The following is a 25,843-nucleotide window of genomic DNA, read 5'->3' as shown; positions in this document are numbered from 1 at the left end:
GGATGATATCTATGAGGGTACCCGTGTTTACGGAATTGGGGTGGTACCTGGTAGGTTCATTGATAATTTGTGTGAGATTGAGGGCATCAAGCTTAGATTGTAGGGTGGCTGGGGTGTTAAGCATGTTAAAATTTAGGTCGCCTAGCAGCACGAGCTCTGAAGATAGATGGGGGGCAATCAGTTCACATATAGTGTCCAGAGCACAGCTGGGGGCAGAGGGTGGTCTATAGCAGGCGGCAACGGTGAGAGACTTGTTTTTAGAGAGGTGGATTTTTAAAAGTAGAAGTTCAAATTGTTTGGGAACAGACCTGGATAGTAAAACAGAACTCTGCAGGCAATCTTTGCAATAGATTGCAACACCGCCCCCTTTGGCCGTTCTATCTTGTCTGAAAATCTTGTAGTTGGGGATGAAAATGTCAGAATTTTTGGTGGTCTTTCTAAGCCAGGATTCAGACACGGCTAAAACATCCGGGTTGGCAGAGTGTGCTAAAGCAGTGAACAAAACAAACTTAGGGAGGAGGCTTCTAATGTTAACATGCATGAAGCCAAGGCTATTACGGTTACAGAAGTCATCAAAAGAGAGCGCCTGGGGAATAGGAGTGGAGCTAGGTACTGCAGGGCCTGGATTCACCTCTACATCACCAGAGGAACAGAGGAGGAGTAGGATAAGGGTACGGCTAAAAGCTATGAGAATTGGTCGTCTAGAACTTCTAGAGCAGAGAGTAAAAGGAAGTTTCTGGGGGCGATAAAATAGCTTAAAGGAATAATGTACAGACAAAGGTATGGTAGGATGTGAATACAGTGGAGGTAAACCTAGGTATTGAGTGATGATGAGAGACATATTGTCTCTAGAAACATCATTGAAACCAGGTGATGTCATCGCATATGTGGGTGGTGGAACTGTGAGGTTGGATATGGTATAGTGGTCAGGGCTAGAGGCCCTACAGTGAAATAAGCCAATAAACACTAACCAGAACAGCAATGGACAAGGCATATTTACATTAAGGAGAGGCATGCTTAATCGAGTGATCAATAAGGGTCCAGTGAGTAGAGGTTGGTTGGGGTCACGGCGATCCAGACAGCTGGCCGGGTAGATGGCTATCGGTAGCAAGATAGCATAGTATGGAAGTCTATTTGTAGATACCTCGTGCGTTTCCGTCGGTAGGTTAGTGGGGTTCCGTGTGGTAGAGGGGATCAATCCAAATTGGCAAAATAGATATAGTGACCCAAGAAAAAAAAATAAAATTAATAATAATAAAAAAAAAGATTAAAAATAAAAAGAAAAGATTAAAAAATACAAAATAAATACAAAAAAATATATATATAATAATAATAATTGTCCGATATACTTATTCAGATAGCAGCCGATAAGACAGCTAACGGTTAGCGGGCCCCAGATGAGCGTTCAGGTAACGTCGGGACGGAGGTGCCAGTTGGATAACTCCCTCGGGCAGATAACGTCGGCAGTCAGTCGTGAAGGCCCGGTGGGGCTCCGTATCTGCAGCAACAACAAAACAACAAAAAAACGGGTCCGGATAGGTGGCTGTAGCCCAGGAATGGCTGATGGAACTCCTCAGCTGGCTAGCTCCGGAATGATTTGAGTTTGCTCCGGGATCGACGTAAGCCAGTAGTCACACGGTTTGCAGCTAGCTAGCTGCAAATGTCCAGAGCCTGCGGCTGAAATCCGGGGAAACTGAGAGAAAAAAAGTCCCGGAATGCTCCGGTCCGAGTCGCGTTGCACAAAAGTGCCGGTAGATTATCGAGCTAAAGGAATAGCTGATGACCACAAAACGTGGGCAGCTGAAACACCAACGCTAGCCAGCAGACCGGCTAATTTCTGGGCAGCTACAGATTAGCTTCTGGCTAGCTATCGGATAGCTTCTGGTTAGCTTTCTGGCTAGCTTCTGAATTAGCCCCTGGCTAGCTTCCACGGTGGTTTTTCAGATTTGAGGTAAATAATACTTTTTTGTAATTGGTGAAGCGGGTTGCAGGAAAGCTTTTGCAGGGAAGCTTTTGTAGTTGAGTTCTTGGATAATAAAATATATAAAAGATATGCGAAGAAAGGTGTAAATATATATATATACAGGACACGACAATACGAAACAGAAATGACGTCTGAACTGCTAAGCCATCTTGGACGAGAACGTTTACTAGGCGCACACACAAGGCCATTAGAGTTTTGTTTATTTTAGAAAACAAAGACATGCTAATCACCAAAGGATGTTTGTTACATTCTGAGGGAGGGAGCTATGAATTAATTTTAAATGTTTATTTCCCTAAAACAGATATCAAACATAAATTAGCCATCAACACCACATACAGCTTTATTTTGTTTGGCAACAGTCATCATTGATAAGAGAAGAAATATGCTCTTTAATTTCATGATTTAAATGTCATTATACAGTACAACCACCACCCTTTGATCTTTAGGCTGTCCATCTGTCCTTGGACAACCATGTATGACCAAGGTGTCCAATGAGAGGTCAGAGGTCACAGTGGTCAGAAGACATTCTCCATCTTGATCAGTTCTATTATCAACTGGATGGTCTTCTCATCTACGGGAGAGAGTAAAAAACACCATTTACCACTACACAGTTAAACAACACACAGCACAATGTCATGAACACAAAAAATGCAGGGGGCTTAGGAAGAGACTGGAAGGATGAGGAAGAAGGAAACAGAAAATGAGAGGGATTCAAGAGAAAAGGGAGGGGAAAAAGACAGAAAAAGGGTAGAATATTACCTTCTAGATTCATCCTTGGGTTCTCCAGCTTTTTCTCCAGTAGTGAGTCTATGAGCTTCCTCAGGTGTTTAAAGATCACTCCGATCCTCACTGGGGCCTGGGAGAGAGAGAGGAGGACAGGGAGGAACAGAGATCAGACAGAGCCTTGCTTGCGACAGTATGCTCAACTACAAGGGTTTCCTGGACCTAGATTAAGGCTGCAGTCCAAACACAGTAATTTTAGCCCTCGCAATAGCCACTTTCCCTTGGGGGAATCCTTGTCAAAACCAGATGCAGTTTGATTGCCATCTTAAGTGGAGGTCCAATTCACTAACGTTGCCCCCTCGGCCCTTGATTTAGCTTGAGGGAGCGAGTGAACAACTTTGATCACTTATGGGGTTGATATGACCCACAATTCAATGCAAACTGTAGTCACGTGTCAAATTGAATCAACATGGCTGAATTTTCGGCATGTCAGACAAAATTATGACGCGAGCTTACTAAAAAATATATATAGATGACATTGATTTTAACATTGGAAAATTGGCTTAGTCTCGTAGTGAGGACCCTATAAAAACGTAGTTAGCTTCATAAACATATTTTTGGGGAATTCAGAAATGTATTGGAATAAATAAACTATAATACTAGCTAGCCAGCTATGGGCAACTGTAGCTAGCTACCTGACAGGACTGCTAGCTAGCTATGTTAGCTTACTAGGTACATTAATAGCTTTAGGTTGTTTGTTTTTAAACTCAATTTCAAGATTTCCTCCAACGACGTTGCCTCCCCGATCAACACTCTTCCTCGCTTGGGCAAGGGACATTTAAAGTACACTCGGATGTAACGATGTAAAACATCATTCAAGGGCTGAGGGCCGAGGGCTGTCTACTTTGAATTTGGATTGTAGCCTAAGACTAGTATTGGACTATAGAGCACTTACAATGGAGATTCTCTATTGAGAAGTTATTTTATTTTTAATCTGGGTCTGGGAAACTGGCTACAAGAGTTTGATTTTCTTTCTCTTTGTGTATCACACTGTCTCTACTGTAGCACTGACACACCTCTCTAGTCATTCACGACACAGACATAATAATAGACATGTAATACAGCTGACCCAGATATGAACTCTGACCTGGAAGTGTATCCATCCATCCAGAGAGATGAGTCTCTCCCGGTGTTGTACGTCGATGTCCCCTCCAAACAGTAGCATGGGGAAGGGAGAGATCAGTGTCGTGTCCCGCAGGTAGATCTTAGAGTATTTTACCTGAGGGAGAGTCAAAATTAGATAAAAAAATTAGCAACTTAATAGTATTTTACCTAAAATTACACACAGTAAATTATTCTATTTAGGCCTACATGGGAGTTAGAGGTTGCCCCGGCCCAGCCACACCCTTGGTTAGGATTACAAGTAGGGAGAATTTGATCCTATATCTCCAGTTAAGGGCACCTTCTACACCCAGTGAGTAATCGATTTCACCATAGAGATTACAGACGGGTAGATTGAATGATCATCGATCAATATATCTCTATGGGCCCAACTGACCTTCTCCTGGAAGAGCAGCCAGCCGCGTGTCTGCAGGCAGCGGTTGACGGAGGAGGGGTGGACTTGGGCCTTCCCCTGGGCTGTCTCCACAGAGCACGCCACCCGGTCCAGGACGTCCACAGAGGGAGTGTAGAGGATCCGCCCCACGCTGTCATACAGTCCTGCCGTCAGCACCGCGTTCAGGACACAGATCTGAGGCTTACCAAGGGGGGTGAGGGGAGCCTGGGGACCCCTGGGGTCAGACCGATCCCAGGAAGGTGGTCCTCGACCGGACCTGGAGGAACCAGAGAATCCAGCCTGGTCCATCATACGCATCAGCTCCTGTTTGATGTCCTGATGGAGAAGAGATCCAGGTTTAATGTCCTTACCAACCACTCTAAATGTCGTATGATCTCTTATAACTACTGTCACTGTGTACAGCAGTTGTACATGCTCAACAGGGTTGGGGTAAATTCAATTTCAACGGCCTCCCGAGTGGCACAGTGGTCTAAGACACTGCATCGCAGTGCTAGCTGTGCCACTAGAGATTCTGGGTTAGAGTCCAGGCTCTGTCGCAGTCGGCTGCAACCGGGAGACCCATGGGGCGGCTCATAATTGGCCCAGCGTCGTCCGGGTTAGGGGAGGGTTTTGGCGGCAGGGATGTCCTTGTCCCATCGCATACTAGCGACTCCTGTGGCGGGCCTGGCACAGTGCACGCTGACACGGTCACCAGGTGTACGGTGTTTCCTCCGGGTTAAGTGGGCATTGTGTCAAGAAGCAGTGTGGCTTGGTTGGATTGTGTTTCGGAGGACGCACGGCATCTCCCGAGTCCGTACGGGAGTTGCAGCAATGAGACAAGACTGTAACTACCAATTGGATACCACGAAATTGGGGAGAGAAAAGGGGTAAAATATAATAATATATATTTAAAAAAAATTCAATTCAGTCAATTCAAGAAGTAAAATGAAATTCGAATTTGACCCCAACCCTGACGCTCACTGTTAAAGCATATCAGATGAGAGAACCATACACAAGTTAGAAAATAGAGTACCTCTATGGTGATGAGGGCGGTACGGTTCAGGAAGTGTTTCCTGCAGTAGGCCATTTCGGCTCGATATCCCTCACTGCGTATGTTCTTCCACCTGTTAGCAGAACAATACCATCAGGGAACAGAAACCAAGATAGTGGCTGTGCCATTAAACCGGCACAGGAACAATCAACTTCTTCAGGGTTAGGCTATGTCTCAGTTGCTTTAGAGAGAACAGAGTCCAGGGTTTTATTTATTAGGCACAATATGGAAGAACATTTATTGAAACAGAGGTACTAGGTGAACTTGACCAAGAAACACATGTTTTCTTTACTGTTGCAAAACAATTTGCTGCCACGTGGCCAACTGAACATGACCCTGAATTAGCTATCTCAGATTTTGGTCATTCATACTTTTGAAAAAAGATGCACCTACCCCAGGTAAGCATTGTAGATAGTCAGGTGATCCGAGTTGGCTACAGCCAGGGCAGCTTTAGCCAGGTTAGCCTGATCCTTCTGGTTCATGGGTGTGGCAAAGGGAGACTTCTCCGAGATCGCTGCTGCTATAGTTGCCTGCAATACAATTACATTCAGTCATCATGGAAATTAGATTTATCCTTTAAAGCTGGAATCCTTAGTTGCTACATCTATTTTTGGACTTAAAAATAAATGATATATACCCATTTATTCTTGAAGAAAATAACTTCTAAATGCCTCATGAGCTTAGTTCAACTGTCGTACCCCATCAGTACCCAAAATATAAGCTTGTTTTACTCCAATATTTGTAAACAATGTCAAATGTAAACAAACACTGTATAGCCTGAAAACATGGTTAAAACTATAATTTTGATATCATGGATGGTCAGTCCTTGAATCCATAGCCCTGTCTATGAATTTGATAGTGGTTAAATTTCTCCAGGCCCATCCCTCAGCTTTTTACCAAGACACAGGCGGGGTGACTGCTTTGTTCTTGTTTCAATTAAGGATTCTAGCTTTAACTAGTTGAGTCCCATTTCACATTGTTGATTGCTGATTTTGCAAGCAGTTAATACAATACAATGCTAATTCAGAAATGAATGACACCCCGCATGGACTGTAACTTACAATGGGGTCCAGGCAGCCCAAGATGGCCCCAAAGATGAGCATCTTGCCGATCTTGACGTTGACAGGCAAGGTGGCGAGATGGTGACCCAGCGGGGTGAGGGCGTGGCCCTCCGGTATACACGCTCCGATCCGCCGGAGCAGGCACACGGCGTTACTCACAGACTGGGGCTGGGGCGCATCTAGGGCTCGACACAGGAACTCCTCTGGAGAGCCATACTCACATTTCTGTAGAGGGGACAGAGACGGAACAGTGGTGGTTGGGGTGGTTTACAGTGGTTGGGGTGGTTTACAGTGGTTATGGTGGTTTACAGTGGTTATGGTGGTTATGGTGGTTTACAGTGGTTATGGTGGTTTACAGTGGTTATGGTGGTTATTGTGGTTTACAGTGGTTATGGTGGTTTACAGTGGTTATGGTGGTTTACAGTGGTTATGGTGGTTTACAGTGGTTATGGTGGTTTACAGTGGTTATGGTGGTTATGGTGGTTTACAGTGGTTATGGTGGTTTACAGTGGTTATGGTGGTTTACAGTGGTTATGGTGGTTGGGGTGGTTTACAGTAGTTTTGGTGGTTTACAGTGGTTATGGTGGTTGGGGTGGTTTACAGTGGTTATGGTGGTTGGGGTGGTTTACAGTGGTTATGGTGGTTGGGGTGGTTTACAGTGGTTGGGGTGGTTTACAGTGGTTATGGTGGTTTACAGTGGTTATGGTGGTTGGGGTGGTTTACAGTGGTTGGGGTGGTTACTGTGGTTGGGGTGGTTACTGTGGTTGGGGTGGTTTACAGTGGTTGGGGTGGTTACGGTGGTTGGGGTGGTTACTGTGGTTGGGGTGGTTACTGTGGTTGGGGTGGTTACTGTGGTGGTTACTGTGGTTGGGGTGTCTTTTTATCTTTTATTTAACCAGGAAGTTACATTGAGATAGCCATCTATTTTTCAAGTGAGCCCTGTGAGTGGATTGTTCCTGTTTCTAGTATGAAGAATATCTAAGAATAATTAAGCAATAAGGCACCTCGGGGTTGTGGTAAATAGCCAAATATACCACAGCTAAGGGCTGTTCTTAGGCACAGGCCTTAGCTGTGGTATATTGGCCATTTACCACAAACCCCAGCTGCCTTATTGCTATTATAATGTAATTAGAGCAGTAAAAATAAATGTTTTGTCATACCCGTGGTATACGGTCTGATATACCACGGCTGTCAGCCAAATCACCATTCAGGGCACAAACCACCCAGTTTACAGTTGTCAGTGTACCATGATATGAAGACACAGCTCCTCCAGTGGAACCCTCAGTATCTCTGGTATGGAGTAATCCATGAAAGCCTGAAACCTGTTACATAGAAGAACATTCACAATCAGGCTGTAACTTGTGTGGCAGTAGAGGTATTTGTGTCGTAGACAGCAACTTGTTCTGTGATTGAGAGGGAGGGGCTGACCTGAATTTGGGGTAGAGGCGGAAGCAGAAGCCGTCCCGCACGCGTCCTGCCCTGCCTTGCCTCTGGAGGGCGCTGGCCTTGCTGACAAACGTCTCCACCAGGGAACTCATCTGGCTACTCTCATGGTACTTGTTTTCTTTGGTCTTTCCGGTATCAATAACGAACACAACATCAGGTATTGTTACTCCAGTTTCCGCTATGTTTGTGGACAGCACAATCTAAAATAGGGTAGACAGGGTAATAAAAATTATTTTTTCACTTTTGTTCATTCATAGCAATATGTATCTCAGTTCATCAATGCACTAAACCAAAAAATAACAGTACCTTCCTAACTCCAGTAGGGGGCACTGTAAATGCAGCAGCCTGGTCCTTAGATGACAGTGTGGAGTGCAGGGCTACCAGTTTGTACCTGGACAGGGAGACATAAACCAATCTCTTTATGAAAGCTAAAACCTTTGCTACAACAAAATAGTTTATAAATTGCTAGCACGCAAGATGGCATTCTCTCAGGATGACATTGTCAGTGAAGACTATAAACTCACCTGTCTTTGCCACGGAACCTCTTGTCTGTGGAGAGCAGGTCATAAAGCTGTTGGATGTGGGCCAGACCTGGGAGGAACACCAGAACAGCTCCATCCACCACTGCAAACTGAGGAGACTTATCTGGGGGAAGGGGAACAAATATTACAGTTGGCGTAACACCAATCAATCAATCAACATCTAAATTGCCCCAACATGTGTAGTACAGCCATATCAACAACCATAAACCAAATATAAACTGGACTAACTCTCCAGTCTCCAGCTCTCTCCACGTCCTCACACTGGGCTGAATGAACCCGCAACTCTGTCCAGGAGCTGTGTATTTACCCAGGTAGTCGAGCAAGTCCAGGACCAGTTCCATGTTGATTTTGTTGGGGTTCATGTACTGCAAGGCGTGGCGGGTCCGGCTGCTGAAGTGGTCCAGGTCAGGACCCAGGTCCCAGCCAGAGCCTGAGTCTTTCACTATAAACTCCTGGAGAACACACACAAAACACCATGAGTTACATATTGGTTCCTGTTCACTGTAATGCACAACATGGATCTGAGGCATTTACAGTAGTGTAGAATAGGATAGCACAATGATTCAGTATAGTTTAGGAAATAAGGCATTTCTACAGTGTTTTCAGAGACAAGTCAGTAACCAATCTGACCCTGAGACCCAATGCAGCAGGTAGGTACTATCACAAGGCCCCTGAATCCCAAAGATCTCACCCCTCTGTCATACCCTCTCTCACCTGGTGCTGCATGCTCTTCCCTCCTTTCTGCGTGAAGTTGATGTTGACCTCCTCCTCCTCCTCCAGGATCTTCTGGCTGTATTCAGAGTCCTTCTCCAGAACATAGCCCGTCTCCTCCACTATGTCCTCCAGATGGAACACCTGACAATAGAGGTGCAACAAAGCACTTCAGAACCACAGAAATAGAATGACACTTTCCGCTTTATTGCTATGGGGACACTCAAAATGGCCGACCAGTCCACCCATTATGACATTTTATTTCACCTTTCTATTCATTTTAATGATATGGTCAGAACACATCAGGACAAGACCATACAGCACGATACAACAGAACATCCGAGAGACACACTGTAACAATACTCTACTACATCGATCGCTGAAATAACATTTTATATCAGGACAACCACAAGTAGTATGATACAAATAACATCATTTTTGGCACTAAGACAGACTAGGACAGGAATATAATTCACTTGTGACAGAAAATACAATTTAGACAGAAAATACAGTTCATATTTTCATATCTGTGAACTATAGGGAAATAAAAAGTTCCCAACATCTAACCTCGACAGGGAAGGTTCTGCCAGGGATGTTGACTATAGGACAGCGGTTAAAGTAGGCAGCGAACTTATCACAGTCGACCGTGGCGCTCATCATGACCAGGTGCAGGTTGGACCGTTTCTGGACCACGTCCTTCAGGATGGTCAGCAGGAAATCAGACTGGACGCTGCGTTCATGGACCTAGAATGGACGAGACAGACAGCGTGTTTGATGGGATCAGTTTGAGCAAGGCAAGGCGCAGTATAGTTTATTTTGGTTATTTGGCATGCAAGGTAATATGCAGATTAGTAAGTCTGCCCAGTTTGGCTGCAATGTAGTTGATCTGAAACATGCACAGACTGAAGTGTGAGAGTCTGACCGAACCCTGGGCACAGTGGGCAGTGTGTAAGAGGTCAGATGTCCAGACTAGAGTTTTCACGGATCCACCTGGACCCGAATTCCACAGACGCGATCGGGAACCGAGCGGGTCCAGATCCAGAATTCTAAACAATTTCACAGGTCTGCGTCAGATCTGATATGATTGTCATGGGTCAAATCAAATTTTATTAGTCACATGTGCCAAATACAACAGTGAAATGCTTACTTATGAGCCCCTAACCAACAATGCAGTTATAAAAAATAAGAGTAAGAATAAGAAATAAAAGTAACAAGTAAATAAAGAGCAGCAGTAAAATAACAATAGCGAGACTATACACAGAGGGGTACCGGTACAGAGTCAATGTGTGGGTGCACCGGTTAGTTGAGGTAATATGTACATGTAGGTAAAGTTATTAAAGTGACTATGCATAGATAATAACAGCAGAGTAGCAGCGGTGTAAAAAAAGGGGGGGGGAAATGCAAATAGTCTGGGTAGCCATTTGATTAGATGGTCAGCCATTTGATTAAATGTTCAGGAGTCTTATGGCTTGGGGGTAGGAGCTGTTTAGAAGCTTCTTGGACCTAGACTTGGCGCTCCGGTACCGCTTGCCGTGCGGTAGCAGAGAGAACAGTCTATGACTAGGGTGGCTGGAGTCTGACAACTTTTAGGGCCTTCCTCTGACACCGCATGGTATAGAGGTCCTGGATGGCAGGAAGCTTGGCCCCAGTGATGTACTGGGCCGTACGCACTACCCTCTGTAGTGCCTTGCAGTCGGAAGCCGAGCAGTTGCCATACCAGGCAATGATGCAACCAGTCAGCAAGCTCTCGATGGTGCAGCTGTAGAACCTTTTGAGGATCTGAAGACCCATCCCAAATCTTTTCAGTCTCCTTAGGGGGAATAGGTTTTGTCGTGCCCGCTTCACAACTGTCTTGGTGTGCTTGGACCATGTTAGTTTGTTGGTGATGTGTACACCAAGGAACTTGAAGCTCTCAACCTGCTCCACTCCAGCCCCGTCGATGAGAATGGTGGTGAGCTCTGTCCTCTTTTTCCTGTAGTCCACAATCATCTCCTTTGTCTTGATCACGTTGAGGGAGAGGTTGTTGTCCTGGCACCACACAGCCAGGTCTCTGACCTCCTCCCTGTAGGCTGTCTCGTCGCTGTCGGTGATCAGGCCTACCACTGTTGTGTCATCGGAAAACTTAATGATGGTGTTGAAGTCGTGCCTGGCCGTGCAGTCATGAGTGAACAGGGAGTACAGGAGGAGACTGAGCACGCACCCGAGGGGCCCCTGTGTTGAGGATCAGCGTGGCGGATGTGTTGTTACCTACCCTTACCACCGGGGGACGGCCCGTCAGGAAGTCCAGGATCCAGTTGCAGAGGGAGATGTTTAGTCACAGGGTCCTTTGCTTAGTGATGAGCGTTGAGGGCACTATGGTGTTGAACGCTGAGCTGTAGTCAATGAATAGCATTCTCACATAGGTGTTCCTTTTGTCCAGGTGAGAAAGGGCAGTGTGGGGTGCAATAGAGATGGCATCATCTGTGGATCTGTTAGGGTGGTATGCAAATTGGAATGGGTCTAGGGTTTCTGGGATAATGGTGTTGATGTGAGCCATGACCAGCCTTTCAAAGCCCTTCATGGCTACAGACGTGAGTGCTTTGGGTCGGTAGTCATTTAGCCAGGTTACCTTAGTGTTCTTGGACACAAGGACTATGGTGGTCTGCTTAAAACATGTCGGTATTACAGACTCGGACAGGGAGCGGTTGATAATGTCAGTGAAGACACTTGCCAGTTGGTCAGCGTATGCTCGCAGTACACGTCTTGGTAATCCGTCTGGCCCTGCGGCCTTGTGAATGTTGACCTGTTTAAAGGTCTTACATCGGCTGCGGAGAGCGTGATCACACAGTCTTCCGGCAACAGCTGGTGCTCTCATGCATGTTTCAGTGTTATTTGCCTCGAAGCGAGCATAGAAGTAGTTTAGCTCGTCTGGTAGGCCTGTGTCACTGGGCAGCTATTGGCTGTGCCTCTCTTTGTAGTCTGTAATGGTTTGCAAGCCCTGCCACATCCGACGAGCGTCAGAGTCGGTGTAGTACGATTCGATCTTAGTCCTGTATTGACGATTTGCCTGTTTGATGGTTCGTCGGAGCGGCAGCTCTAGCCTTTAGCTCAGTGTGGATGTTGCCTGTAATCCATGGCTTCTGGTTGGGGTATGTATGTACGTATGGTCAATGTGGGGACGACATCATCAATGCACTTATTGATGGAGCCAATGACTGATATGGTGTACTCCTCAATGCCATCAGAGGAATCCCGGAACATATTCCAGTCTGTGCTAGCAAAACAGTCCCGTGGCTTAGCATCTGCTTCATCTGACCACTTTTTTATTGATCTGAGTCACTGGTGCTTCCTGCTTAAAAACAATTTTGTAAGCAGGAATCAGGAGGATAGAATTATGGTCAGATTTTCCAAATGGAAGGCGAGGGAGAGCATTGTACACGTCTCGGGTATGTGTAATTTTTACTGACTTGTCAGAAAGGGCCCTTACAGATCAGAGTGCGACTGCTGCAGTAGAGAGACATTCTAATGCAGCTGCTCTTGCTTTTCATGAGAATGTAGCGTGGCACGTGTAATTTGTTGTTGGCCAATCATAAGTCATCAAGCGGCAATAGGCTACAGTCATAGAGCCTCGCTCCGTGTGTGGCAAAAGCTAGGAGATAAACTACACACCTTCCCAGAGAGTGGAGGCTGTTATAGCAGCAAAGTGGGGCCCAACTCCATATTAATGCCCATGATTTTGGAATGAGCAGGTGTTCAACGAGCAGGTGTCCACATACTTTTGTTTTTGCCATGTTGTGTATTTAATCAATGGAAGATGTAATTAAAATGACGGAATTAAAAGAAGAAGGACAGGCTACAAGGACCAAGAGCCAACAGGTAGGCAGGCTGCTACTTAATATTCTGAATGGAGTTGTTCCCTAGCCTCAATTAGCCTAGCTAGCTAGCGTTAGCTATCTTAACTAACTCTCCTGATTTTATGCAGTCAAGACAGGTACCACGTAATCATATTTGATGACAAATAACCTAGTTATGGCAGCTATTTTTATTTATTTATTAAATTTATTTCACCTTGATTTAACCAGGTAGGCAAGTTGAGAACAAGTTCTCATTTACATTTGCGACCTGGCCAAGATAAAGCAAAGCAGTTCGACACATACAACAACACAGAGTTACACATGTAGTAAAAAAAAAACATACAGTCAATAATACAGTAGAAAAATACGTCTATATACAATGCGAGCAAATGAAGTGAGATAAGGGAGGTAAAGGCAAAAAAAGGCCATGGTGGCGTAGTAAATACAATATAGCAAGTAAAACACTGGAATGGTAGATTTGCAGTGGAATAATGTGCAAAGTAGAAATAGAAATAATGGGGTGCAAAGGAGCAAAATAAATAAATAAATACAGTAGGGGAAGAGGTAGTTGTTTGGGCTAAATTATAGATGGGCTATGTACAGGTGCAGTAATATGTGAGCTGCTATGACAGCTGGTGCCTAAAGCTAGTGAGGGAGATAAGTGTTTCCAGTTTCAGAGATTTTTGTAGTTCGTTCCAGTCATTGGCAGCAGAGAACTGGAAGGAGAGGCGGCCAAAGTAGGAATTGGCTTTGGGTGACCAGAGAGATATACCTGCTGGAGCACGTGCTACAGGTGGGTGCTGCTATGGTGACCATCGAGCTGAGATAAGTGTTTAAATGTTAAATGTTTAAATATGAAACTATTTGTGAGAAGATTAAATGTGATTTTAGCTTCTAAATGAGAGAATTGTTTTCATAAGTAAACTTATACTCACTCAGTGGCCACGCCCAAGTGAACAGACATTGGTTGAGAACTATAAAACATGCCCTTTTCTCCCCCAGTACAAAAGCCGATGACGTGAGGACTGCTGTCCTAACATTTAAAAAGGGTCAATTTCAACGTGGAGGTGACGATCACCACGCTGGAGTGGTGAATTTCGACTAGACCAGCCAGAATACAGTGCAAGCTGATTATGGCAACTTGGTATGAACTTTGAACGATTATTCACTAAAGAAGTGATACATCCTAAACGTTGGGTTATCAGCTGCAGCTGTAAACATACATGGCCTAGGAAAGGACAGAATCTCAGAAGAACGACAGGGCACTTTAACGTACCCGCTCTACAACACTACGACCAGAAAGATTCTTCAAAGGACAATGGGGATCTCTGCTGGGTAAACCAGTCTTCCATCTTCGACCAATCTATCGAAGTGCATCTATCTTGCATTTTCCTTTTCCAAATGGGCGGTTATTAGAATGCATAAGATTCTGTATTTATGGTAGCATGGCTTCTCAAGGTCCGATAGAGATTCAATCCCTTTGTCCCTCAGTCTTCCCGCTCTTTCATTCAAACCCAACCCCCTACCTTTGTGTAACCAGCCATCATATCTGGTTAGCCCACTAGGGGCTTTTCATGACATGATAAGTAATCAATGTATGATCTATCCTGTGTGTGTGTGTATATATACACTGCTCAAAAAAATAAAGGGAACACTTAAACAACACAATGTAACTCCAAGTCAATCACACTTCTGTGAAATCAAACTGTCCACTTAGGAAGCAACACTGATTGACAATAAATTTCACATGATGTTGTGCAAATGGAATAGACAACAGGTGGAAATTATAGGCAATTAGCAAGACACCCCCAATAAAGGAGTGGTTCTGCAGGTGGTGACCACAGACCACTTCTCAGTTCCTATGCTTCCTGGCTGATATTTTGGTCACTTTTGAATGCTGGCGGTGCTTTCACTCTAGTGGTAGCATGGGACGGAGTCTACAACCCACACAAGTGGCTCAGGTAGTGCAGCTCATCCAGGATGGCACATCAATACGAGCTGTGGCAAGAAGGTTTGCTGTGTCTGTCAGCGTAGTGTCCAGAGCATGGAGGCGCTACCAGGAGACAGGCCAGTACATCAGGAGACGTGGAGGAGGCCGTAGGAGGGCAACAACCCAGCAGCAGGACCGCTACCTCCGCCTTTGTGCAAGGAGGAGCACTGCCAGAGCCCTGCAAAATGACCTCCAGCAGGCACTGCATCGCAGTACTAGAGGCGTCCCTACAGATCCAGGTTTGATCCCGGGCTGTATCATAACCGGCCGTGATCGGGAGTCCCATTGGGCGGCACACAATTGGCCCAGCGTCGTCCGGGTTAGGTTAGGGTTAGGCCGGGGGTGCTGTACTTGGCTCATCGTGCTCTAGCGACTCCTTGTGGCAGGCCGGGGGCCTGCAGGCTGACCTCGGTCGTCAGTTGAACGGTGTTTCCTCCGACACATTGGTGCGGCTGGCTTCCAGCTTAAGCAGGCGGGTGTTAAGAAGCGCGGCTAGGCGGGTCATGTTTTGGGGGACGCATGACTCGACCTTCGCCTCTCCCGAGCCCATTGGGAGGTTGCAGCGATGAGACAAGATCGAAATGGGGGAGAAAAAGGGGGTAAAATGCACAAAATAATATAAATAACAATAACTAAATACCTCGTCCACTATGATGTGGGTCAGAGAGCTGAGCATGTGGTCCTGCTGCAGCTTCCTGAGGAGAACCCCGGTGGTGCAGTACAGAAGACGGGTCGAGTCCGAAGACTTGTTCTCCATCCGGATCTGGTACCCGCACAGCGATGACTGAAACATCAACATTGTAAACAAATAATAGAAAATACCTTCATCAAATGTGTTGCATTCTGCTTTCAACTCTTCCCTTACACAACACCTAACCTTTTTGAGGCACCCTATATATCCTAAACCACACAAAACCACCTAACGTAACCCTTTAACCACTTCCACCACCCCAACCTACATGTAACTTATTGTAGTCAAGCTCAATCCAATCTCAAACCACCTAACCACTTCTACCAGCCCATCACCGATTCCCTCTAACCTTGGATCCAGGCCCGTCGTCACAGCCCAGCTCCTGAGACACCCTGCTGGCCAGACTCATGGCAGAGATCCTGCGTGGCTGGGTGACCACTATGTTACAGGGCTGGGCAGCAGCTCCCCCAGTCAGAAGCTCCTCTAGGATAAACTGGGGGATCTGGGTACTCTTCCCGCTGCCCGTCTCCCCCGCCACCACCACCACACGGTTGCGCCGCAGAGCCTCCATAACCCGCACACGGTGCTGGAACACCGGGAGCTGCTCTCTGTCCGTCTGTAGAGTTCATAAACATTTAGTAAAGTGTCACTCCACAATATTACAACTATTGATAAGACATTAAAACGGATTAAAAATAGATTAAAAACATTACAGACCTGTAACCGCCTGGACAGGGCCGAGCCACGGAGCTTCAGAAGAAGGGCCCGAGCCGCCACCTCTGCAACCCCACCACCTCTCTCCTTCGGGGTAATGGTTTTCCCTGGGTCCTCCTCTTCTTCCAGGTTGGCCAGGCTCTCCCAGTCATCCTCGAGCTCGTTTCCAGCTCCCTGCAGCCCTGGCTGGGGAGAAGGACACTTCTTCTGGGGTTGCTGCTGCTTCAGCCGGGTCAGCAGTCGGGCGATGAACTGGTCTCGGGGTTTGTTGATGGCTGTGCGGAGCTCCTCCTCCTCTGCTTGCTCGCTGTCCCGCCACTCCAGCCACACCTCACGGTACGTGGGAGGGATCAACATATGGACTGACTGGGATGGCGAGAGAGAGAGAGACAGAGAGTGAGAGACAGACAGACACACACAGATAGAGAAAGAGAGACAGACAGAGAGAGAGAGAGACAGACAGACACAGACAGAGAGAAAGAGCGAGAGAGAGACAGACAGAGAAATAAAGAGAGAGACACACACAGACAGAGAGAGAGACACAGACAGAGACACAGGTTACGGTTATTGGAATGTAAAACAGCATCAGAAACACACCTGACTCTAGTTGAGGTTACATACAGTATGAACTCACCTGTCCTTTACATAGGTTGTAGATAGCCAGTGTAGCACCCAGGTGCTGAGCCTGCATGCCGTCTTCAGTGAGGATATTGGGACAAACCTCCAAAACATCATCCAGTCTCTGAACACGAACCCTGGGAGAAACAATACCAGTCTTACTGTAAGACAAAAGTTAATCACAACACATCATACACATCATACTGTCTAAGTCTGGCTGACACCAAACTCCAAGTCTTCCTGACTTCACCACCTGGAAAGGCTCCTTGATGTTGCAGGCACCATAATGAAGGGGGCTGTGATTTTCTACTGGTTGGTTCTCCTCTGTGTCTTTCTCACTCAAACTCCCACATAGACAACCACACACAGCCCCCGAGCCCCACTGCCCCTAACCCGGATTGGTTCTTTCAAACTTTTTTTCTTTCCGGGGGGGTTGAGACCTCATGGAAGTGGGCGGCGCTCAGGGGCTGTGTGTGGTTGTATCAGGGTTAGGGAGTGGTGCTCAGGGGCTGTGTGTGGCTGTATCAGGGTTAGGGAGTGGTGCTCAGGGGCTGTGTGTGGCTGTATCAGGGTTAGGGAGTGGTGCTCAGGGGCTGTGTGTGGCTGTATCAGGGTTAGGGAGTGGTGCTCAGGGGCTGTGTGTGGTTGTATCAGGGTTAGGGAGTGGTGCTCAGGGGCTGTGTGTGGTTGTATCAGGGTTAGGGAGTGGTGCTCAGGGGCTGTGTGTGGCTGTATCAGGGTTAGGGAGTGGTGCTCAGGGGCTGTGTGTGGTTGTATCAGGGTTAGGGAGTGGTGCTCAGGGGCTGTGTGTGGCTGTATCAGGGTTAGGGAGTGGTGCTCAGGGGCTGTGTGTGGTTGTATCAGGGTTAGGGAGTGGTGCTCAGGGGCTGTGTGTGGTTGTTCATGTGGTTGTGCGTGAATTCTGCATTTAAAACAGACTCCTGTCCAGACCAGTGTGTCAGCTCTCCCTGGCTATGTACCATGTCAGCCAGGCTAAAACTGTCCATCTTCCAAACACTAACCCTGGAGGATAACAGATTGCAGAAAACGGATGTGCAGCTTCTCTGATTACCAATGTTAAGGTCAATTTAATTTTAGTGCAGCTAATTCAGTAAAATAAACTGAAATTCCAACTCAATGAAAACTCATTGAAAAAGCAGAGTTGACTGAATGAAATGGCATTGACCACAAGCCTGTGGACTACTTTAACAACATGCCAGAGATCCTGAGATTGGATCCAATCACTCACCTGCACTTCCAGTATCTCCCAGCAGCAACCTTCTGGAAGGAGGGAGCAGGGCTCTTAGGGAGGTTCTTCCTGACCCAGTCAATCAGGAACTGTTTGGGGGACTTGCCGGTCCAGCTGCGAGCCGTGTAGTCAAAGTTACGGATGTCTTTAGGCTCATTATTTTTCGCTGCTGAGGAGACAGAAAAAAATGTGATGTTTTAATACGAAACCTCAGTTTCACACTCAGTTATACTGTAATGTGTAGGATTTTACTACACAACTTAGTATGCAATTGTACACTCATATACCACTGCCATGCACTATTGTTTTGAATAAGTATAGATACAGTGCATCATATACTCAGTTGACACCACAGGAGGCTGGTGGTGCCTTAATTGGGGAGGACGGACTCCTGGTAATGGCTGGAGCGGAATAGGTGGAATGGTATCACCAACATCAAACACATGGTTTCCATGTGTTTGATGCCATTCCATTTGCTCCGTCCCTGCCATTATTATGAGCTGTCCTCCCCTCAGATTGACCAAACAAAGATATTTGGTCAAACCATACTTACTTTTCTCTGCGGGAGGGGGCGTTTCCTTTTCAGCTTGTTCAAACAGGCCGAATGCCAGTTCTTCCTTCCCCTCAGTTGGAGCAGGTGGTTTCTTCTCCTCGATTTTGGGCGTGTCTACAACTTTTATCGCTGTGTTGAACATAGGATGAGATTCTAGTGGCTTCATCTCTAAAATGTGAATAGAAACATAACCATTAATATGTGGTGTGAAAATAAAACCTATATAAACTCAGCAAAAAAAGAAATGTCCCTTTTTCAGGACCCTGTCTTTCAAAGATAATTCGTAAAAATCCAAATAACTTCACAGATCTTCATTGTAAAGGGTTTAAACACGGTTTCCCATGCTTGTTCAATGAATCATAAACAATTAATGAACATGCACCTGTGGAACAGTTGTTAAGACACTAACAGCTTACAGACGGTAGGCATTTAAGGTCACAGCTATGAAAATTTAGGACACTAAAGAGGCCTTTCTACTGACTCTGAAAAACACCAAAAGAAAGATGCCCAGGGTCCCTGCTCATCTGCGTGAACGTGCCTTAGGCGTGCTGCAAGGAGGCATGAGGACTGCAGATGTGGCCAGGGCAATAAATTGTGATGTCCGTACTGTGAGACACCTAAGACAGCGCTACAGGGAGACAGGACGGACAGCTGATCGTCCTCGCAGTGGCAGACCACGTGTAACAACACCTGCACAGGAACGGTACATCCGAACATCACACCTGCGGGACAGGTACAGGATGGCAACAACAACTGCCCGAGTTACACCAGGCATGCACAATCCCTCCATCAGTGCTCAGACTGTGCTCAGTAGGCTGAGAGAGGCTGGACTGAGTGCTTGTAAGCCTGTTGTAAGGCAGGTCCTCACCAGACATCCCCGGCAACAACGTTGTCTATGGGCACAAACCCGTCGCTGGACCAGACAGGACTGGCAAAAAGTGCTCTTCACTGACGAGTCGCAGTTGTCTCACCAGGGGTGATAGCCGGATTCGCGTTTATCGTCGAAGGAATGAGCGTTACACTGAGGCCTGTACAGTCGTGGCCAAAAGTTTTGAGAATGACACAAATATTAATTTTCACAAAGTCTGCTGCCTCAGTGTCTTTTTTGTCAGATATTACTATGGAATACTGAAGTATAATTATAAGTGTCAAAGGCTTTTTATTGACAATTACATGAAGTTGATGCAAAGAGTCAATATTGTGCTGTTGACCCTTCTTTTTCAAGGCCTCTGCAATCCACCCTGGCATGCTGTCAATTAACTTCTGGGCCACATCCTGACTGATGGCAGCCCATTCTTGCATAATCAATGCTTGGAGTTTGTCAGAATGTGTGGGTTTTTGTTTGTCCACCCGCCTCTTGAGGATTGACCACAAGTTCTCAATGGGATTAAGGTCTGGCGAGTGTCCTGGCCATGGACCCAAAATATAATATAATATATGTTTTGTTCCCCGAGCCACTTAGTTATAACTTTGCCTTATGGCAAGGTGCTCCATCATGCTGGAAAAGGCATTGTTCGTCACCAAACTGTTCCTGGATGGTTGGGAGAAGTTGCTCTCAGAGGATGTGTTGGTACCATTCTTTATTCATGGCTGTGTTCTTAGGCAAAATTGTGAGTGAGCCCACTCCCTTGCCTGAGAAGCAACCCCACACACGAATGGTCTCAGGATGCTTTACTGTTGGCATGACACAGGACTGATGGTAGCACTCACCTTGTCTTCTCTGGACAAGCTTTTTTTCCCAGATGCCCCAAACAATAGGAAAGGGGATTCATCAGAGAAAATGACTTTACCCCAGTCCTCAGCAGTCCAATCCCTGTACCTTTTGCAGAATATCAGTCTGTGCCTGATGTTTTTCCTGGCCATCCTCCAAAAGTCTTCGCCTCACTGTGCATGCAGATGCACTCACACCTGCCTGCTGCCATTCCTGAGCAAGCTCTGTACTGGTGGTGCCCCGATCCCACAGCTGAATCAACTGTAGGAGACGGTCCTGGCGCTTGCCGGACTTTCTTGGGCGCCCTGAAGCCTTCTTCACAACAATTGAACCGCTCTCCTTGAAGTTCTTGATGATCCGATAAATGGTTGATTTAGGTGCAATCATACTGGCAGCAATATCCTTGCCTGTGAAGCTTTTTTTTGTGCAAAGCAATGATGACGGCACGTGTTTCCTTGCAGGTAACCATGGTTGACAGAGGAAGAACAATGATTCCAAGCACCACCCTCCTTTTTAAGCTTCCAGTCTGTTATTCGAACTCAATCAGCATGACAGAGTGATCTCCAGCCTTGTCCTCGTCAACACTCACACCTGTGTTAACGAGAGAATCACTGACATGATGTCAGTTGGTCCTTCTGTGGCAGGGCTGAAATGCAGTGGAAATGTTTTTGGGGGATTCAGTTAATTTGCATGGTAAGGAGGGACTTTGCAATTCATCTGATCACTCTTCATAACATTCTGGAGTATCTGCAAATTGCCATCACACAAACTGAGGCAGCAGACTTTGTGAAAATTAATATTTGTCATTCTCAAAACTTTTGGCCACGACTGTACTCTGGAGCTTGGAGGTGGAGGGTCCGTCATGGTCTGGGGAGGTGTGTCACAGCATCATCGGACTGAGCTGGTTGTCATTGTAGGCAATATCAACGCTGTGCGTTACAGGGAAGACATCCTCCTCCCTCATGTGGTACCCTTCCTGCAGGCTCATCCTGACATGACCCTCCAGCATGACAATGCCATTCAGCCATACTGCTCGTTCTGTGCGTTAGTTCCTGCAAGAGAGGAATGTCAGTGTTCTGCCATGGCCAGCGAAGAGCCCGGATCTCAATCCCATTGAGCACGTCTGGGACCTGTTGGATCGGAGGGTGAGGGCTAGGGCCAGGTGCCTTGGTGGAAGAGTGAGGTAACATCTCACAGCAAGATCTGGTGCAGTCCATGAGGAGGAGATGCACTGCATTACTTAATGCAGCTGGTGGCCACATCAGATACTGACTGTTACTTTTGATTTTGACCCCCCCTTTGTTCAGGGATGTATTATTCCATTTCTGTTAGTCACATGTCTGTGGAACTTGTTCAGTTTATGTCTCAGTTGTTGAATCTTGTTATGTTCATACAAATATTTACACGTTAAGTTTTGAAAATAAACGCAGTTGACAGTGAGAGGACGTTTCTTTTTTTGCTGAGTTTACTTCTAGGAAATATTATCAAAAAAGATGCTCTGTGGTCAAATACGGAACATTGATGAATATGTTATTGTAAATAGTTTGAAAGAATGTATGCAGATCAGGGGTGGGCAACTGGCAGCGGCCCCCATTATGTAGACCCACGGATACATTTCCAAATACCAAAACAACAAATATTTACAGTACCATAGGACTGGTACTGTATATACTGTATATTTTTTAGGAACTCAGTCGAGGTCTCTGCTTACTGTTGAGAGTTAGAATAGTAGAATACAAAGTGCAATTTCGAAAATTGGTTGTGCGTCAGCAGTTTCTCTTTCTATGTCAGTCAGTAGCTACGTTTCCATCCAGTTTGCAACAGATTTTCATGCAAATATATATTTTTTTGTATATAACAATATGAGCATTTTCCCACCAGGGATGTGTTTAAATTAAACTGACCTTTTGTGGATAAAAGGCTGTGCGTGATGACGTAGTGCACATAAAAATGTACTTTTGCCATTAGATTCCAATGGGTTTCCATCACATTTTCAACTCTACTGATGGTTTTGTCACAAAACTGTTGTTATATAGCAAATATGCCTAATCTGGTCTTGGCAGATGTGCTCTAACCAACAGCTGGCAGATACAGTGCGGGTAGGCTACCTGCATTATGAGATTATTATAGATAAGAGCGATTTATTTGTATTTGTCAAACGGCGGCCAAGCATTGATGTCAACAGAGTAAGACCCTCAATATTTATTGGAAAGGAGCATCAAGCTCATCACCTTGCACTATCAACCCCCTGTGAAGTTCATAACTTATTTAATCTGTAGTCTAAAAAACTGCATGCTTTCCTGAGTCGCAGTGGGAGGACCACACAGCATATCATCGTGTGACTCCAAGTTTACTTCCATATGATGGTTATTGTTATTACATCATAAGGTGTTTCTACCGCCATTTCTTGCATAATTAATTTTACAGACACAAAAAGATCCCATCATGTCGAATGAACAAATTGTCTGTCGGCATTTATAAAATTGTACCGGCATTTCATGTTTCCATCAGCCCGGTCGTTACTTTATTCACGCGTCAGGTAATTAAATAGTTGGATGGAAACGTGGTTACTGACAGTCACTCAATTAAAATTTGTTTTAGATTGGCAAGTTATCTAAACTTGAAGTAATCATGGTTGAATTACCGACTGGGTGGTCCCCCATTGATCTTGTTAATCACTCTGACTCAGATATCATTAAAAAGTGCTAACATTTCTTTCCACCCGATGGAAAAATGTGTACAATTGCAGGAAAGTAGCTGTAAAACTTCACATTTTTCTCTACGCCCAATGGCAAAATTAGTAGAATTACATGAAATGAGTTATAAAATAACAAAATCTTCTTTCTGCCCCATGGCTAAATGTGTAGAATTGGAGCAAACGTTCTTTAAAATGGCAAAATGTTTCTGTTGTTGTGGGGGGGGGGGGCACAACATTTTGCTTAGGGCCGGCTCTGACTGCATGTGTGGGTATGGATGTGGGTACGGAGACCGACGTGCCACTGGGGCCCCTCACGATGAGTTCCGATTTTTTGTTAAACTTTGATCAAAGTTGCTCATCCCTGATATAGATAATGTGGGTGTTCAGTTGACAATGGAGGACCCAGACAGACCTTGCTGTATGACTCTGATTCTGTCCTGTGCAGTCCTCTGTCCGCCTTTGTCCTTCTTGGCCTTGGCTGTAGCAGCCATCTCCTTGGCATCGTACAGCTGTGCAGTGAGCACCAGGTACCTGTCGTTCTACACAACATCACATGACATAACCAGAGTGAAGGGAAACAGTACTACCCATCAAGTAGTACCCAGTAGTTATAGTCCCTAGAACTTTCAGAAAAGTAGCCTGGGTGCCAGTCTGTTTCTGCTCTCTTGCCAACTACTTATGGAATTGTCAGGTTAAACATTCCATAATGTGTTGGCAAGAGCGCAGAAACAGAGTTGCACCCAGGCTATGAGAAAAGTAAGACCAGCTTAGATTGTCATCATTTATACAGTACATGTCAGTGTAACAGGTGAATGTGTGACATGATTGCTGAGTTCAGCTTACCGGATCAAACTTCTCATCCAGTTCTGGGTTCCGTGTCTTCTTCCCACTCTGCTCCTCCTCTTCTTCGCTGCTCTCCTCACTGGACTGCTCTGCGTATCTAAGGATCCACTCCTTCACACTGGCCCCCTCATCCTTCACAGGCACCTGTCAACATGGAGATCACCATGGAGATGACTGATCATTCATTGACTCACAGACTCAGAATGTGTAGAAAATGTTTCCCATAATCTTACGTTGCCAGACTGTAAATGTCACATTCGCTCCGCATACTCTAAGCAACACAATAGGAAAGGGTGGATCAAGGCTATATTTTCCCCACCTTTGCCGGCTCTTTCTTCGGCTCTTTGGGAGACTCAGGTTCGGGTGCTTGGGGTGCAGGCTGGAACTTTGGCTTGGTCTCATGGTTCTCTTCCTGCATCCTCTGACTGAAACCTGCTGGCAGCTCCTCTGGAGGAGAGGAGGTGGTGGGAATGAAAGAAAGCTAGAGTAAAACGAGTCAGTCAGAGGATCAGTGAAGAAGTTTATTGCGATAAGAGGGTAAAAAAAACCAGACAATTTGAAAATCAAAGTAAAAGTACCATCTTTCAGGTTCAGGCAAAGCCAGTCGAGGGCAGAGTGCAGGTCTCCTCCATACAACACACTGCTTTTCATGGCTTCCTCAATGTGCTCCGTCTTAAACTTGAACTTCTGCAGAGCTAAGTAGAGATCCTGTATAACACAATTACAGGCTACATCATGACAGTGTAACACAAAGCATATGACATTAGAATAGATTAACAAAATACATATGACAGACATGTGAATCAAGGCTGGTTTGTTACTGTGACACATGATGTTCTTTACCAGCAGTTTCTTGTTGGTGAGTCTTCCTGATATCGGTCCTTTGTCTCCATTCTCTTGCCTGAAATCATTGATCAGTTTGATGATCTTCTTCTCCAAGTCTGTTTGAATGACAACCTGTAACAGAAGTAAAACATTTCAGAACGTGTTTATAAAGTAGTAGGCTAATAACAGAGTTAAACATCAGTCTATTCTGCACACTTACTTTGAGTATAGACTTGTCAGTGACTCCTCCTGTGTCCACTTGTGCTGTGTTTGTGAGGCTGTAGGTCTTTGGACCTGTCAAACGAGTCAATGAAAGTGTCAGACTCACACAGATGGTTTAATTATGCCTGCCATATGCCATCCAATATTGAATCGTGTATTACAGGCTATCATTACCCACCAGGGGTTTCTGACTCATAACAACAGCCACAGCCTTCTGAGACCTAACTCTGCTCAGATCTAGCTAGCTAACTAGACATTACTTTATGAGTGACATACATACCTTTTGGCTTGATTTCTTTCACAGCAGCTTTAGCAGGAGTTGGCTTCTGCTTTTTCCCAGTAGTAGCAGGGTCAGCCACGCCGTTTCCAGCAGCAGGAACATTGTTGCCTGCTGCTGCCGGTTGGGCTGTAGGGACAGTGGCTGATTTCTTCTTCTTTCCACCCATTGAGAGACTACGATCTGTTGCCCTACAGGTCTAATACATTGAAAAACATCTGCCAACAGCTAATTTCATATGTTTCTTAAAATATGACGATTGTCTTGCTACTCTAAAAACAGATAGCTAGCTAGTAACGTTAGCTAGTTAGCAAACAGCTACACCTTGCAGACACCGGTGAAAAGACAAGCACTTACAACGCAATCTGTTTGTCACGTTATAATAACACGTTATAACACCGCTGTACTAAACTAGTATATCGGCAGTATAAACGATTGACTATTCAAGAGTGGAGTCCAGCATGTTTTCTATATTCATAATAATGATGTGGCTAGTGTGCCAAATAATAAAACGCTTCTAAAATATTTTTCGCGAGTTATGAATTG

The 25,843-nt window shown here is 45.6% G+C and overlaps 1 protein-coding gene across 2 annotated transcripts; it reads right to left on the bottom strand.

Annotated features, from left to right (window-relative positions):
- Nucleotides 1-2,167: 2,167 nt before the first annotated feature.
- dhx29 (DEAH (Asp-Glu-Ala-His) box polypeptide 29) lies at nucleotides 2,168-25,820 on the bottom strand. 2 transcript variants are annotated; one of them, XM_071339840.1, is made up of 27 exons: nucleotides 25,301-25,818; nucleotides 25,019-25,092; nucleotides 24,817-24,930; nucleotides 24,552-24,681; nucleotides 24,293-24,420; nucleotides 23,974-24,117; nucleotides 23,543-23,669; nucleotides 18,722-18,889; nucleotides 18,169-18,337; nucleotides 16,936-17,056; nucleotides 16,305-16,667; nucleotides 15,937-16,203; nucleotides 15,537-15,680; nucleotides 9,641-9,817; nucleotides 9,077-9,217; nucleotides 8,670-8,814; nucleotides 8,345-8,465; nucleotides 8,127-8,211; nucleotides 7,803-8,020; nucleotides 7,621-7,696; nucleotides 6,375-6,599; nucleotides 5,707-5,843; nucleotides 5,296-5,386; nucleotides 4,266-4,598; nucleotides 3,855-3,986; nucleotides 2,744-2,840; nucleotides 2,168-2,555 (listed from the first exon to the last, which is right to left on the bottom strand). In XM_071339840.1, the coding sequence occupies exons 1-27, from the start codon at nucleotides 25,464-25,466 to the stop codon at nucleotides 2,500-2,502; spliced, it is 4,149 nt and encodes a 1,382-aa protein (XP_071195941.1). In that variant the 5' UTR covers nucleotides 25,467-25,818; the 3' UTR covers nucleotides 2,168-2,499. The 2 variants fall into 2 exon arrangements, with proteins under 2 accessions (XP_071195941.1, XP_071195948.1); XM_071339847.1 differs by lacking the exons at nucleotides 2,168-2,555; nucleotides 2,744-2,840; nucleotides 3,855-3,986; nucleotides 4,266-4,598 and adding an exon at nucleotides 4,624-5,110 and having other exon boundaries at nucleotides 25,301-25,820.
- Nucleotides 25,821-25,843: the final 23 nt, after the last annotated feature.

The sequence above is a fragment of the Salvelinus alpinus genome, chromosome 1 (genome assembly GCF_045679555.1).
Source record: "Salvelinus alpinus chromosome 1, SLU_Salpinus.1, whole genome shotgun sequence".
NCBI classification, from domain to species: Eukaryota; Metazoa; Chordata; class Actinopteri; order Salmoniformes; family Salmonidae; genus Salvelinus; species Salvelinus alpinus.
The sequence above is the reverse complement of the archived record's forward strand: the minus strand, read 5'-3'. Positions and strand labels throughout refer to the sequence as shown.